General features: G+C 35.0%; 1 protein-coding gene across 1 annotated transcript in view; it reads right to left on the bottom strand.

The window, feature by feature from the left end:
- The window catches only part of LOC121374692 (homeobox protein CHOX-CAD-like), a 12855-nt gene extending 549 nt beyond the window's left edge, over positions 1-12306 (bottom strand). Inside the window, exons 1-2 of the mRNA XM_041501796.1 lie at positions 11829-12306; positions 2107-2252 (exon numbers count right to left, since the gene is read on the bottom strand). Coding sequence (XP_041357730.1) covers positions 2107-2252; positions 11829-12306 — 624 coding nt within the window. The remainder of the gene's footprint in view (positions 1-2106; positions 2253-11828) is intronic.
- Between the last annotated feature and the right edge of the window lie 769 nt (positions 12307-13075).

Below are 13075 nucleotides of genomic sequence, written 5' to 3'. Positions count from 1 at the left end.
TTTGTATAGTTGCTTCTCTTACAATCTTACGTAATTTACTAGATTGGAGGTTTCCTTGGGTATCCTTCCTTCCGATGTAAAATCTTGGCTACGGTAGTGGTTTGCACTGAATTCATATTTTAAAGGGACATTCTTGAGTTTGCTGCATTGTAAGATGTTTCCGACTAATAAAATATTTCTACGATTAAATTTTCATATTAAGTATATTTTCTTGTTTAGAAATATCAGCGTCTGTATATATTCAATGTGTTTCTGGTCATCTTGATATTTGTAAGAAGCCCAAACAGGATTTTGTCTTTTTAAACTAGTACAAATATTACAACGACCAGAAACACGTTTAATATGCAGCCACTAATATTTGTATGCAGAAAAATATATTTGATATGTAATTACAATCGTTAAAAAGTCTCTGTTTGTCGATAACATCTTAAAAATTGCAGCAAACTCAGGAATGTCCCTTTAATACATATTTCAATTCACAAGTGCCACACAAAAAACATTTGACTATTCAGTCTTTGCTTTCTCTAAATTGGGAATATTTTTGTATTGAGATAATCGACACGTTGTTGCTTTGTATGATAGCACTGCAACTTGCTACTGGTGTACTGTGGCAGTCCTTTTTATGGCGGTGCAAGAAGGATGAAATCTCCAGTAAAGGATCTCCCCGAGAGGCACTGGATAGAGATCCGTCGAATCAACCACTATTTTGCCAAATCCCCATTCGGCTCTGCATTGTGCAGAGATACGGCCTTTGTGACGTATTACGATTTTTTTTTTTTTTTGTGGTTCAGGTTCTATGTGTTAACACGACTTTTTGTTTGTATTATTATAAAGCATTAGGGTCCCATAATTATACTTTTATAATGTTAATACAGGGTGAGACTCCAATTAAATATATCTATCTGTATGATGTCTGTTTTTATATGCATGTGTGTGTATGTGTGTGTGTGTATATGTATGTATGTATGTATGTATGTATGTATGCATATGTGTGTGTGTGTATGTATGTATGTATGTATGCATGTGTATGTATGTATGTATGTATTTTTATATTTTGAATATCTCTATTGTATGTATGTCGGGTTTTGACTTAAACATACATATATTCAATGACGCACTGGCACAGGGGATATTAAAATCCTTTATTGCCTTCACAAATTTCCTCATGCCGTTACCGAGACCCGAACCTGTGGCACCCAATCGCCCGCAATTGTTGGGCCGGAACGCTACCAATCAGACCAACTACGTTCCACAAAAATAGAACGATCGTTAGTCGACCATATTCGTACCGGTCCAACAACCACGCGGTTCTAAGGCCCCATGGCTTGGCAACGTTTGACTTACATGCAGATGTGGACAGACCTGGCACTGGCTATATATGTATTTTTATATTTTGAATATCTCTATTGTATGTATGTCGGGTTTTGACTTAAACATACATATATTCAGTGGTTCAGGTTCTATGTGTTAACACGACTTTTTGTTTGTATTATTATAAAGCATTAGGGTCCCATAATTATACTTTTATAATGTTAATACAGGGTGAGACTCCAATTAAATATATCTATCTGTATGATGTCTGTTTTTATATGTATGTGTGTGTGTATGTATGTATGTGTGTGTGTATATGTATGTATGTATGTATGTATGTATGTATGTATGTATTGATGTATGTATGTATGTATGTATGCATATGTGTGTGTGTGTATGTATGTATGTATGCATGTATGTATGTATGTATGTATGTATGTATTGATGTATGTATTGATGTATGTATATCTATATATATTGTATGCATGTCGAGGTTGACTGTTACATACATAGACATTAACGCACTGGCGCAGGGGATAATTAAATCCTTTCTGGCTTCACATATTGTCTCATGCCGTTGCTGGGACTCGAACCTATGGCACCGAATCGTCCGCAAATTGCTGACTAACCACGATGCGTTCTGAGCTATCCAGGTATCCATAAAAAGGATGCTGTTTAACTCAACCACATGGGACCTACAACCCACGCGGTCGATCCAACTTACGTGCATGACTGTGTATGTATGTATGTATGTATGTCCGTCCGTTTATCTGCGACAGCACGACGACGACGTACCTGTCTCTCTGAGAGCTGCAGCAGGTTGGCGAGTTCCGCTTTACGCCTGATGGTGATGTATCGACTGAAGTGGAATTCCTTCTCCAGCTCCAGCCGCTGGTGGTCCGAGTACACGACGCGGTACTTGTCCTTGGTTCGAGTCTTACCTGAAAACAACACACACACACACACACACATCAGTTTACAGTCAAACATATGTGAATCATTAAAAATTAATATGAACAAAAATACGAAATCGTTGGAGGATTCTGTGGAGTCACAACACGCGCACATTGTTTGAAGAGCCCTTTTTATGACTTTTGATGTTTTTAAATTAATTATTCATAATAATCAACACTAAATTGCCCTGAAAACGTGTCTCTGAGAATCTTTATTTTTGAAATTTCTGCGGAGCATGCACCCAAACTACCTACAGATCTCGCTAATATTGTATTGGGAATTCAGCTTATTTGCCCTTTTTACAATTTTGTGAATCCCCTTTGCAAATTCCTGGGAATTACTAATCGGCGGACGCACGAACGAACAGAAAAAGCAAAACAATATATATATCGGGTTTATTAACTACATATAATTACACCTGAGCTTAAAAAGCAAGCAAACAAAATGTAAAGAGGCTTCGTAAATGCTGTTCTACTTTTCAAAACATAAAATTATACAAACTAATTTATTCTTAGTAGTTTTGCTTTATAGTAGCATAAAATCACATGCAAGTCAGAATATGCACATACATTATGATTATTAAACTATTTTGTTTTAGAAATACTATTATTTATTTAATATTTAAGACTATTTAGTAGGAAATAATTATTAATAAACTGGAAGTCAGTACTAATTCTTTTATAATGGTTACACATCATCATCCATCTGTACTTCAAATCATCTATATCAGATTATTATTTTGGTATGACTATAGTAGTGTCGGAAATAGAATAAAAATTATTTTCGTCAATTATTTCTTTTATATTAAACTGACAAGTAAATATTTTGTAAATACTAATTTAATGATACTCTACCTAATTTAGCATTTACTTGTTTGGGCTCTCATTGATGTACAAGGTGGTGTTTACTCTTGAAATTAAAATAAAGATGTCAGTAAACAGGAGATCGTGACTTTTATTGGAACAGACTATTGAACAGATATTTACAAAATATTTACTTATCTGTTTAATATGTAAGAAATAATCGACGAAAATCATTTTTATTCTATTTCCGACAGTACTTTAGTACTCCAGTACTGTCTTAAAACAAAAACACACTATCGGTCATTCCAAGAGGCTTACTGTAGTTTTATTTATGTTAACACATGACGAATATATTTGTTTTAGCCTTCAGCGCCATGAACGGACGACCCAATTACAATTTATAGAAAGGTGTTGGTTAGCGTTATTGTGTTAAAATAAGCAAAGGGATAAAACTATTTCCCATAGGTCCACGTGCGATCCCTACAGACAGTTACCACGACTGGACGGCGACTGTTGCTCCCTAGGGAGCTAATGTATGGGTCGTTGTAAAATTGTCAAACTAATTCAGTCCTGTATAATGTTCATGTACAAAGTCTTCTACAAAGTCTAAGTATATGTTTACCTGTTTGATATAATAAGTTTAAGTACTTTATTAAATTTTATTTCTCGTTTCAGCCAGTGCACCACAACTGGTATATCAACGGTCGTGGTATATGCAGTGCTGTTTGTGGAATGGTGCATATAAAAGATCCCTTGCGACTAATGAAAAAACATGTAGCTGAGCCAGTCTTTAATGATTCATATTTTTTTTTATAAAATCTTCTTCTAAATACAGGTTGAAGCTGTTGTAAATGATTATTATACATATCGCGATGCAGTATGTCCGTATCGTGATATATCGCAATACTAAAATTGTCATAAATACCAATTGTTACTACCAACATTGCTACGTAATTAACACTTTAATAGAAACATCTGTGTGAAACCGCTGTGGTGATGCATAATCAATGTGAACTATTACTTATAACCTTTCTAAGGAATCAGCACTTGTTAAAATCGCAGCTGTAGCGGCATGGGAGGCGTATATTTAATGTGACGTTGCCTTTTCATTTGGAAATCTCAGCATTTGGAGAAAAAAAATGGTAATTAAAGGTAACGGAATTTTCGTGACAATGCGGGAACAATACCACGAAGAAATGTTTTCAAACATAAACTAGGTAAAGCACCACACGAACAGAAGAAACAATCGGGACTGAAGGGAAAACAAAATCATCTAAACGATATCGGTTCTTTTAATCTAGACCAAGCCCTGAATGGACAGACACAGTATTGTACAGCGGTTCTTTTATTTGTCACCTAATGACAATTCCATGTGTACTTTTCGCAACTCCGCATAATAGGATTGGAAGAAAAGGTCAACCTTGTCTCCTCCCTCGCCCCTCGGTAATCGCTCTTAATGAGATTTGAATGAGCCTCGCACCACCGGACCGTGGCCGTGTATTTAGGCAGCAGGTATCGCTATCCCCCTTGATCTCTTAGTTCCTGCTTCATGCCTTTACTTATCGGCACAATGCCCCCCGCACAAGGCTGGATATAGCTGGGCCATGTGATCACCGCTGATGACCAATCATTCAGAGAAGCGGCGAGATCAGATAAAAAGTTTTGATCGTCGGTTACTCAACATTGAATCAGAGAATAAACGTTTGTTGGGTTAAAACGGAAGGTTTTCTCAATCAGACCCTATGTTTGGTGTCAGAAATAACATGCGCTTTGAATTGTAAGCGTTTTCCCACACCCACCGATTGACAAGATAGCAAGGTTACGCGCACATACGGACAGATGTATTATTATTAAACTATGGATGATCATCTGACACGGCCGTAACTACAGGGGGTAGGGATGTAGACTTACGACCCTCACATCCGAAATTTTCTTATTTTTGTTTAAATGAAGACGATCCTATACCACTGTGTCCTGATTATTTTATTGCCCCTACCACCCCCCCCCCCCCTCTTATTTTGCTATCCAATTTTTTTAATGTATATATTCATGTGCCAGTTGCATATATTGTCATCTTTCAATTATTATTATTATTATTATTATTATTATTATTAAGTGGTTTAACGTGTCCATGTACCACTATGGTTTCGAACACGCCTTTATCCTTCAAACACATGGGAAGAGAGTTCATGTTTTCCAAATGCTACATTATAATGTATAGCTGATGACTGGTATCCTGCAAATAAAAACGTTTCAGCGCCGATGCTGCTTCAAAACATATACTAGTTTCATTTCCGTTTCACTATGAAATCGAAATAATTTGTTCAAATAATATTAAATTATATCGATTTACTAAATTCGTCTATGTTAGTTGTTAGTGGTGACGAGTGTAGTAATATATATATATATATATATATATATATATATTTGTACCTTTTGTTTTTTGTTTTGTTATGTTTGTTTTTGGGGTTTTTTTTGTTGTTTGTCTGTTTGTGGGGATGCTTTTTTTTTCGAGAAGGGGTCCCTATCGACAAAGTCTATCTGTTATATTTGTTTTTTAAATAATAATTTTAGCAGCTATGGTTTTATTTGAAAATCGATTTGCTTAACTGAATTTTCGTCTAAAATATGTTTTAGGACAATAAAACCACACAGATTAAATCACAGGCGGCAACATAGTTCTTGGTTTTTAGAGCAAGTATCAGGATATATTAATATAGGATCTTTTCCAGCTAGGTAAAAAGGGCAGTTCTGAAGTAAAAGAGCACTTTGCTGCCCACCCTGTCTCCACCCCACTAGTCACGCCCTTGATTTCTCTTTACAATAAATTCGTGAAAATTTGAATTAAAATAAACAAATAAACAAAGCCGCGAATGAATACTGAAAAAAAATAAGAAGGCTGAAGACGTTGTGAGAAGTCCCGTCAATTCGGCTGCCGAGTTTTTGTTATTGGTCTCACTAAATAAAACTGTCACGCAAAGTCATAAAACTGTTAAACCGCAGCCAGGCGAGATACGTTATCAAAGCTTTTTGTGCAATTTCATCACCGGTGAACCTAATCGTTCGTCATTTTTCAGTGAGTATGAGAAATTAATTTGCTTCAGCTATGTTAACGTCAAGATGATGTTTAAACGTTGACCAGCGCACGTTGTCCACGCTGTGATGCGATTGTCCAGCCCGAGTCTCGGGTGACGAGGAATACTCGTTAACATTATCTGACTCGCTGAGTCCTCACAACATACATACACGGACGGCTTGGTGAAATTTCTCATGGTGCTTGTGTCTGGTGACAGGCGAGGAACAGAAGATCTAATTGTGGAACAAATCGAGGGATGACAACCAAAACTCCGTTCCTTGCAAAAATGAGAGCGGTTCATTATTAGTATTGCGCTGGGGGGGGGGGGGGGGGGGTTTAATCTTTTTTCATTTTTTTGTTTCTTTTTTTTGTTTTGTTAATGACTTTTTTGGGGGGTAATTTACTTTGGGGGCATACATGTAACAGAACTGATGCAAAGCTACATAATTTGAATAAATAAATAAAATTGTTTTGTTTTCATATTTCACTAAAGGTTGCGAGAGTGTAGTGACTTAGTTGTCAACACTCAAAATATAATGTTCGTTATAGATGTCAGCACATACATCTGCTGGAAAATAGACGTCTGGAAAATATTTTAGCCAGTTTTATAATGAAATTATGTAAAACGTATAGCGAAGATTCGTCCAACTTCATACCCTCCCGTAAAATAGCATCTGTGTGTAATTCCATGCGGTGGATATATTCGTTATATTGTATCTTCATTTCAGTAGGTTGGATAATTCATTAGCAGTATTCATACATATAATTTGCTACTTCTTAAAAATCTGTTATAACCTACAGTAATGTCCATTCCTGTGTGCAAACAAGATTTCAAACAGTTGCCCTAAGACATTCTTTATTATCAGGCACGGAGGAGCAGTGGGGCTGGAGAGCTCTAGCCCCTCCAATAATTCTGAATCAAAAATATTATGAGTAGTAAATCTTAAGGCAGAGATGAATTTTACTTGTAGAACCCAAGAAATTGCATTACAGGACATCTAGTTTTCGAAATTTGACGGGGATCTTATCTCCGGACCCTCTAGAAACTTTGCTTTGCACCCTCGATCTCAGTCAGCCCCCTCAATGTCTACGTGATTCCGCCGTGCCTGATTATGTATACACATGAATAAATAGAAGGAAATGTTTTATTTAACGACGCACTCAACACATTTTTATTTATTTACGGTTATATGGCGTCAGACATATGGTTAAGGACCACACAGATATTGAGAGAGGAAATCCGCTGTCGCCACTTCATTGGCTACTCTTTTTGATTAGCAACAAGGGATCTTTTATATGCACCATCCCACAGACAGGGTAGAAAATACCACGGCCTTTGATATACCAGTCGTGGTGCACTGGCTGGAACGAGAAATAGCCCAATGGGCCCACCGACGCGGATCGATCCCAGACCGACCGCGCATCGAGCGAGCGCTTTACCACTGGGCTACCCCCCCCCCCCCCCCCATGAATAAATAATGCAATCAGTTTTGAACTAATAACCATATTCGTGTTTATTTATATCATTAGAAAGTTGTTTACAATTGAAAAAAAAAAATGTAATTTATTTCCAAATTTGTAAAGTGCAAATTTCATCTATTTATAGCCTTCTTTTTATTATTTACATTTTTGTGATTCAATTTTTTTTTATACGAACTAATTAATCTTATTAGTTTATAATAAATCTAATCACTGTTGGTTCGATTGATCGGCCATCTTAACGTACACGTGCAAAAATCGTTTGATGCATAGTTTATGGTGCTAGAATAAATTTTAGACGATTCTGCGTCATCATTATGTAATTTCTCTAGCTGATTATTTCAACAGTCAATGTCTTCGTGGTATGAAAACCAGAGAAACATTGGCAACCGTCTATCAGAAACGTGGTAAAGAAATGAAATAGCAAATGGCGAAAAATATTTCTCCAACAGCTTTGCAATTTTGTGTGTAAAAACAACTTAGCTGGTTACTTTTAGGATCCTATTAATGGCCAAATTTTAGACCACCTTTCTAAAATACATTAATAGTCCGCGTTTTATTTTTTGTGAACCATGTAAATTTACGCCTAAATTTTAAACTAGTGCACATTATTTTTGGCTTACATTAATTAAACTTTACTATTAGTCTAAACGTATTGTAAAGTTCTGTACACCGAATTTTCCCTTCCTCTCCCCCTCTTACTATGGGAACAATTTGTGTTTCTAAACCTCGAGATATAAGCACGTTAATACTTTCCAAGCAAACAAACAAATTAATACATTCGCATATTCTCAATACAATAAATCAAGAGAAAACGGCATTTATAAGAATATGTTGAATAGTAAAACGAGCTTCCATTTTATATCGAGTTATTTAAAACGTGTCTGAAATAGTGTTCTTTTGATATCAGCTTTTATTAAAAACAAATAGGGATAAGAACTTGATATGAAATGGTAGTAAATTTAAGGGAATGATTTTTGTGAAAATTTACTCTGAATGCAGGCAAAAAAATAACTACTTCAAATTTCTATTGATTTGTGTTTTCATGTGCGTGACCGAGTGTACGTTTTTGTGAGGTAGTGGGGACGCTAAGGAATTCTTTGCAAAACCATTTGCTGTTCTTTTAAATAGTAAGCTTTGTCTTTTATTTAAATTTAAATACACAATTTTAAACAGTCCTTCTAAAATTGTTTTCATACTTTATAGTGTATGGTACACTATAAAATTTCTATTCATTTATATCACTTGGCTTAACTGTAGAAATTTATGCTGGTGTATCTCCAACATTGATGTTTCACGATTTAATAAATATAAAATAATTTTAAAACATGTTTTCATTGAATCGCATATATTTTGACTGTGTGATTTTTTTTTTTTTAAAAAGAAGAAATATTGAACTTGTCTTCATTAACTTTCAAGCGTTTGTACCTTTTAAAATATATGTTCATTTGTAACTGGCTAATGCTCGTGAAAACGGATTTCAAGTCTGTTAGAAATTGAAAATCTTGACGTAAAATATTTTAAGATATTGTATACATTTATTAAGACGATGCAGTACTTAACTTTTAATTCGTGATTGGTAAAAACATCACATAAACTAGGTTTTGTGTTTTGCTTTGTTTTTGTGGGGGTTTTCGGGGGGGGGGGATCAGGGTATTATATAATAATGTATGAGATACAGAGAGAGAGAAAAAAGAGAGAGCAAGGGCGAGAGAGAGAGAGAGAGAGAGAGAGAGAGAGAGAGAGAGAGAGAGAGAGAGAGAGAGAGAGAGATACACACACACAGAGAAAGACAGACAGAGACAGAGAGAGAGAGGTGATAGACATGAAGATGGAGAGAGATGAAGATGGAGAGACAATGAGAAACAAGGACGAAGGGAATGTATTTATAATACCAAATATTTTTACTGAACTATTTCACATGTTTGTGACGTGACATTGCTTAATATTTACACACACACAAAAAGGAAATAAACAAAAGAAAAGCAACAGCGTGGAATGTACGGGTGGATGTTTCTTGTTACCTACTGACAACCTCGTTCACGTATCTATCTGCACTGAAATGGACCACAGATTAACTGTTTTGTTGTTTAATCCTCTCTAATACGTCAGGGTCTCCGGTCAATTATAACACTCGTGTCACAGGGTCAGACAAACAGTTTCCACTAACAAAGTAACCGATCTTATTTGTTTACTTATAATCAGACAGCCATGAGTGTCACTTGACGATTCAAATATATTTTAATATCTGATTAAAAAAAGAGTATTACTAATAATATTGTTTTAAATATCCTACACAATACAAATTGAAGATTGGATGTTGAGGGGGTTGGGGGGTGGGGGTGTTGTTTGTTTTGTTGTGGTTTTTGTTGTGGTTTTTGAGGGATGGAAGCATATGTTGTTGATGTTTTGTGGGTTTTTGTTGTGGTTTTGGAGGGATGGAAGCATATGTTGTTGATGTTTTGTGGGTATTTTAAAATGTATTTTATATCCTTTCAAATTTTACTAAAAATAAACTTCAATGAATGCTTGTGGCACAAAAAAAAAATTAAATTAAAACTAAATTATTACTATTAGTTCTGTATCAGGTTTAAAATCGCTAGGGTATGGTGTAGTAAGCAAATTATTTAACTTTTATAAAATTAAAAATATTAATTAATCATTTATACTCAGTAAAAGATCTAGATCGGACATCAAACGTAGAATAGAACTTTAGCCAAAAAGTATGTGTCTGATTTTTAAAAAAAATGTAATAATTTAAAATTGAATATGCTTTTGAATAACTTTTAGTGCATCTTTTTTATAAATTTTTTAAAAACATTTTTAAAATGTATTTATTTGTGTGTAGTTTATTAATTGTTCAACTCCGTGATGTCATCACATAATTTAATCACAATAAGAGATTTGTCTACGACGTAGGAGTGTTAACTGGTTTCCCCGATTCCGTACAGGTACGGTCTGCTGTGGGTCAATTAACCAGGTACTACACGATGATGTTAATTGGACGGTCCGCCGTGTCATTTCATCCAGGTAGACATGGACGACAGCTTTATTGCCTAGCTAGGGTATGGCTAGCCGTGATTTACTCTGGTGTGGTAATAGATATAGTCACGAATCTCAGTTAATGAAATCTTAAAACTACAAATATTGCAAATTAAAATAATGTCAGTTGCCAAGAAATGGAATGTTTACTGGCATTCACTAAATATTTGTTATTGAATTTTTAATATCGATTACAATTAAAATATTCGAGATCTTATTTATTTTATTTATTTATGTATTCGTATATTTTAATTAATGATACTTTATGGTGTGTGTGTGTGTGTGTGTGTGTGTGTGTGTGTGTGTGTGTGTGTGTGTGTGTGTGACAAAGACGATTTTTATGTTTATTTTTATTAATAGTTAGGGATTTTTTATTAATATTTTGTGGACGAATTGTACGGTGGACGAATCGTCTGTGGACGAAACGTCCAGAGGACGAACCGTCTGGAAAGCTTTGATATTGAAATATATGCAGGTCTCACCCTATACAATGCCATATTAGCCAATTACTAATTGTTACACAAAATGGCTAAACAAAATTAGACTTTGGCTAATAATATATTCCTTAAAATAACCACATTTTAATGATTTTCAAGGAAATACTAAAAGTTTCTGAAAATTGGCTAAACTAAAATTTGTTCCAGTGTGAATCCTGTGTATCTCATTTGCAAATTCGAATTGCCATGTTTACATATATTATGTTTATATACAATAAAAATGTCACATGTGGTTACAATTTTCTTAAATAAATGATTTTACATATTTTATATTATATAGTTCATCAATATTCTAAAATATATGTATTGTTAATACAAACAATTTTAATACAAAAATATATTTTATTTCTTATAAAACTAAAAATAATTTTGAAATCAGTATAATAAAATTAATCATATTTGAAAACTGAAAATAAATTTTGAAATAAGGTGTATAAACCGGTGAGCAATAACTGTCTTTATAAATAAATAATTTTACATTAACAATAAAAAATATACTTCGTCTTCGTAAATAAGATATATAGCGTTGTTTTGTTTTTTGTACTTAATAGTCATTAACAATAAAAACATAAATAAGTTTGTTTACAAATTATATATTAATTTATTACCTGTAATAAAAGCTAAAAAAAAAAATTGATATAAAAAAAGTATATAATTGATATTTACCAGGCACTGGCATAGAAGACGTCGGTTTCATCCATTCGAAGGGCGCTCGTAAGTTCTTGTTGTTGGCCCCGGGGCTCAGGCTGGAGGTGCTGTTGGGGGAGCAAGTGTTTACAGCCGATGAGGTGTCCAGGGCGGTCAGGTGGGGTGACACGGACTGTGAAACGGGGGCGCCATTCTGTATGTATTCCATGCCCGTCCCATGACGATAACCGTAGTTGTACTGTCCCTGCTGCATCCCCGACGTCGTGCACGTGGGAATGGCATAATTCCAGTCCTCTATCGTCCCGTGGGTCGGGCGCGGCCCCGGCCCGTACAGAGAGGCCCACGAGTTCTGTTGAACGGTCTGGTCCGCCACCTGGAATTGGGAATATTCCTGGTTCGGGTACTGGTTGTTCTGGTTCTGGTAGCTGAACGGAAAGTTGTACGACGCCGAAGACGGACGACCATTGAAAACATTATTTTCGTGACACATCGCCATTCCTCGTAATATACTATATACTAGCAGTCAAATATTGTTTTTTTTTAAATCTCCAAATTAAAAAGCACAGGATATTAAGTCCAATACCTCCACGCCACTGTAAACCAAGAAAAGGCCGTAAAGATGTCTCGACTCCAGTAAAGTTTGAGTAATTATGAGATCAACACTTGTAATTCGGATGACGTTTCTCTCGTTGATTGATCAGGAAGTATTGCAGCTAGTAAGTATTACCATGAAACAAAATACTTAGGCGTAGTTGACAAAATAGGCCCCGCCTACTTTCCTTGACCGACTCTTCGTTCGGGATTTCGATTGGACAGCGAGGTGATAACGGGCTGGAGCCAATACCTTCCCGCCAAGTGATGTAACCGGGATGACAGGGTTTGACTGGTGTGTGTGTATTCGCACCTGTGTCGCCAGTTTGATACTTTACTGAATTTTGTTTTATTAATCGCGTGTGTACTATAAACAAATTAAATCTTGACATTTCAATTAGATCACGAGAGGAGCCGCCATTGTTCATTTTGAATGCGATATTAAATTCATATATGTTCAACAAGAATTTAATTTCTTTGGATTTGTTTTACTTGAAATATTATTTTATTAAAAGTATAATCTGTAAGTATTATTATTTTCAATTATTCCATACTAACTTATCTATCTGTTATATATATTTTCACATATGTTCATAAAATAATGCATCTAGTTTTTAAATTTAATTTATTATATTGGTAACAGTATTAACCTCCGAACTTCCAGTAAATATTAA

This window comes from Gigantopelta aegis, chromosome 6 (assembly GCF_016097555.1).
Source record: "Gigantopelta aegis isolate Gae_Host chromosome 6, Gae_host_genome, whole genome shotgun sequence".
In the NCBI taxonomy this organism is placed as follows: domain Eukaryota; kingdom Metazoa; phylum Mollusca; class Gastropoda; order Neomphalida; family Peltospiridae; genus Gigantopelta; species Gigantopelta aegis.
Note: the sequence above shows the minus strand (reverse complement) of the source record. Positions and strands in the feature narration are given on the sequence as shown.